Below are 1976 nucleotides of genomic sequence, written 5' to 3' on the forward strand. Positions count from 1 at the left end.
AAACCCTCTTCAGAAAAAAAAATCTTCTCAAGTTCCATTTTTTTCTAAACTTTAGTCTTAAGAAAAAAAAATGCTATTCTCAAAAACAGTTCTTATATATTTTCTTAACTTTCTTCTTATGTTTCTTCCTAAGAAAAAACTTAGGAATAAATGGTATTCTTGAAATGAAAGTTGTCAAATTTGTTGTTGATTTTTTTCTTAACTTTAAGACGGCCCTTCACCTGTCTTAAAACTCCTACAGTGAAAAGGTAAGCCTCTAATATCATATATTTAAACACATTTTAGACAAGTAGGTTATAGTTCAAAGTCTTCATAGGTTCCCCTACACCTAACATTAAGATGAACATTTATTGTAAAGCTTTATTTGGTGTAGGGCCAGGTAGGCCTCTGTCTCATGTCTGTTGGAAATAAGCTGCAAATTTTACAGTTACCAACAGCAACCAATGTTTCAATCTTTGCTCTAGTTGCTCTAAATAGGTTTTTCCACAATTGTTTTGTAGATGGAAGCACTTTGGGTTGCCTCCTAGCCTTGTCTCCTAGCCTCCTAGCCTTGTCTCCTAGCCTCCTAGCCTTGTCTCCTAGCCTCCTAGCCTTGTCTCCTAGCCTCAATGGCAGTAAGCCTAAAGTTTATTAACCAGAATTAATTCAGGCCCTATTTTGAGAAGTTCTTAAGTTGGAAAATGAAATAAACTCATAAGAAATGAGACTGTTACTAAGAAAATATTGAGGAATTGCACTTAAGAGCCTTCTTAAGAACTTCTTCAAATTTCCTCTCATGTCATTTCTTAAGATCTATCTTAAGAACACATTGGTGAATCCGGCCCCTGGTCTGTGTCAGTCAGGATGTTGGACTAGCTTCAGGTAACAGCAGGAGATGAGAAGGGTGTCAGTTTGATTCCTGGTACTTTTCCACCTCAGGGATTCACTTCATATCGTCCGTCTTCTTCCCTTTCTTCACAGACTGTCTCACATCAAAGCAAAGCCACGTTTATTTGGGATTTTTCTCAGCCAGAGTCGTGATCAGGCAATCGTTAGGAAAGCCCATGGCATCCATCTGTCTCTCTCTCTCTCTCTCTCTCTCTCTCTCTCTCTCTCTCTCTCTCTCTCTCTCTCTCCCTTTCAATTCAATGTGCTTTATTGGCATGAAAGTTCACAGACAATATTGCCAAAGCGTATGTGTGTGTGTGTGTGTGTGAGACAGTGCCTGGACAGTGTCTCTCTCTCTCTCTCTCTCCCTCTCTCTCTCTCTCTCTCTCTCTCTCTCTCTCTCTCTCTCTCTCCTGTGTGAACCAGGCCAAATGTTGTGCTGTCAATCATTTAGTGAACTGAGGACTTGTGTTCCCTCCTGTCCTTTAAAAAGCTGTGTGTGTGTGTGTGTGTGTGTGTGTGTGTGCGAGACAGTGCCTGGACAGTCTCTCTCTCTCTCTCTCTCTCTCTCTCTCTCTCTCTCTCTCTCTCCTGTGTGAACCAGGCCTAATGTTGTGCTGTCGATCATTTAGTGAACTGAGGACTTGTGTTCCCTCCTGTCCTTTAAAAAGCTCCATGTTTGTGTGTGTGTGTGTGTGTGTGTGTGTGTGTGTGTGTGTGTGTGTGTGTGTGTGTGTGTGTGTGTGTGTGTGTGTGTGTGTGCAGGACTTCTTCAGTAAATCCGACCCGTTCCTGGAGATCTACAGGTTAAACGACGACGCCACGCTTCAGCTGGTCCACAGAACAGAGGTGAGACCTTTACTGTCCAACCACCGCACAGCGAGCGAGTCTGAGAGAGGCTGAGAGAGTCTGAGAGAGTCTGAGCGAGTCTGAGAGAGTCTGAGCGAGTCTTAGAGAGTCTGAGAGAGTCTGAGCGAGTCTGAACGAGTCTGAGAGAGCCTGAGAGAGTCTGAGAGAGTCTGAGCGAGTCTGAGCGAGTCTGAGAGAGTCTGAGAGAGTCTGAGCGAGTCTGAGCGAGTCTGAGCGAGTCTGAGAGAGTCTGAGCGAGT

The 1976-nt window shown here is 43.6% G+C and overlaps 1 protein-coding gene across 1 annotated transcript in view; it reads left to right on the plus strand.

Moving 5' to 3' along the window:
• Window positions 1-1716, plus strand: part of LOC139649469 (copine-4-like) — a gene marked incomplete at its 3' end in the record, with an annotated part of 51187 nt that extends 49471 nt beyond the window's left edge. The window contains exon 5 of the mRNA XM_071525881.1: window positions 1633-1716. Within this exon, the coding sequence (XP_071381982.1) occupies window positions 1633-1716 (84 nt within the window). The remainder of the gene's footprint in view (window positions 1-1632) is intronic.
• Between the last annotated feature and the right edge of the window lie 260 nt (window positions 1717-1976).

The sequence above is a fragment of the Centroberyx affinis genome, unplaced genomic scaffold, assembly GCF_046629955.1.
Source record: "Centroberyx affinis isolate AG114_WGS23_722 - 3 ecotype Tasmania unplaced genomic scaffold, CSIRO-AGI_Caff_v1 ptg001349l_1, whole genome shotgun sequence".
In the NCBI taxonomy this organism is placed as follows: Eukaryota; Metazoa; Chordata; class Actinopteri; order Beryciformes; family Berycidae; genus Centroberyx; species Centroberyx affinis.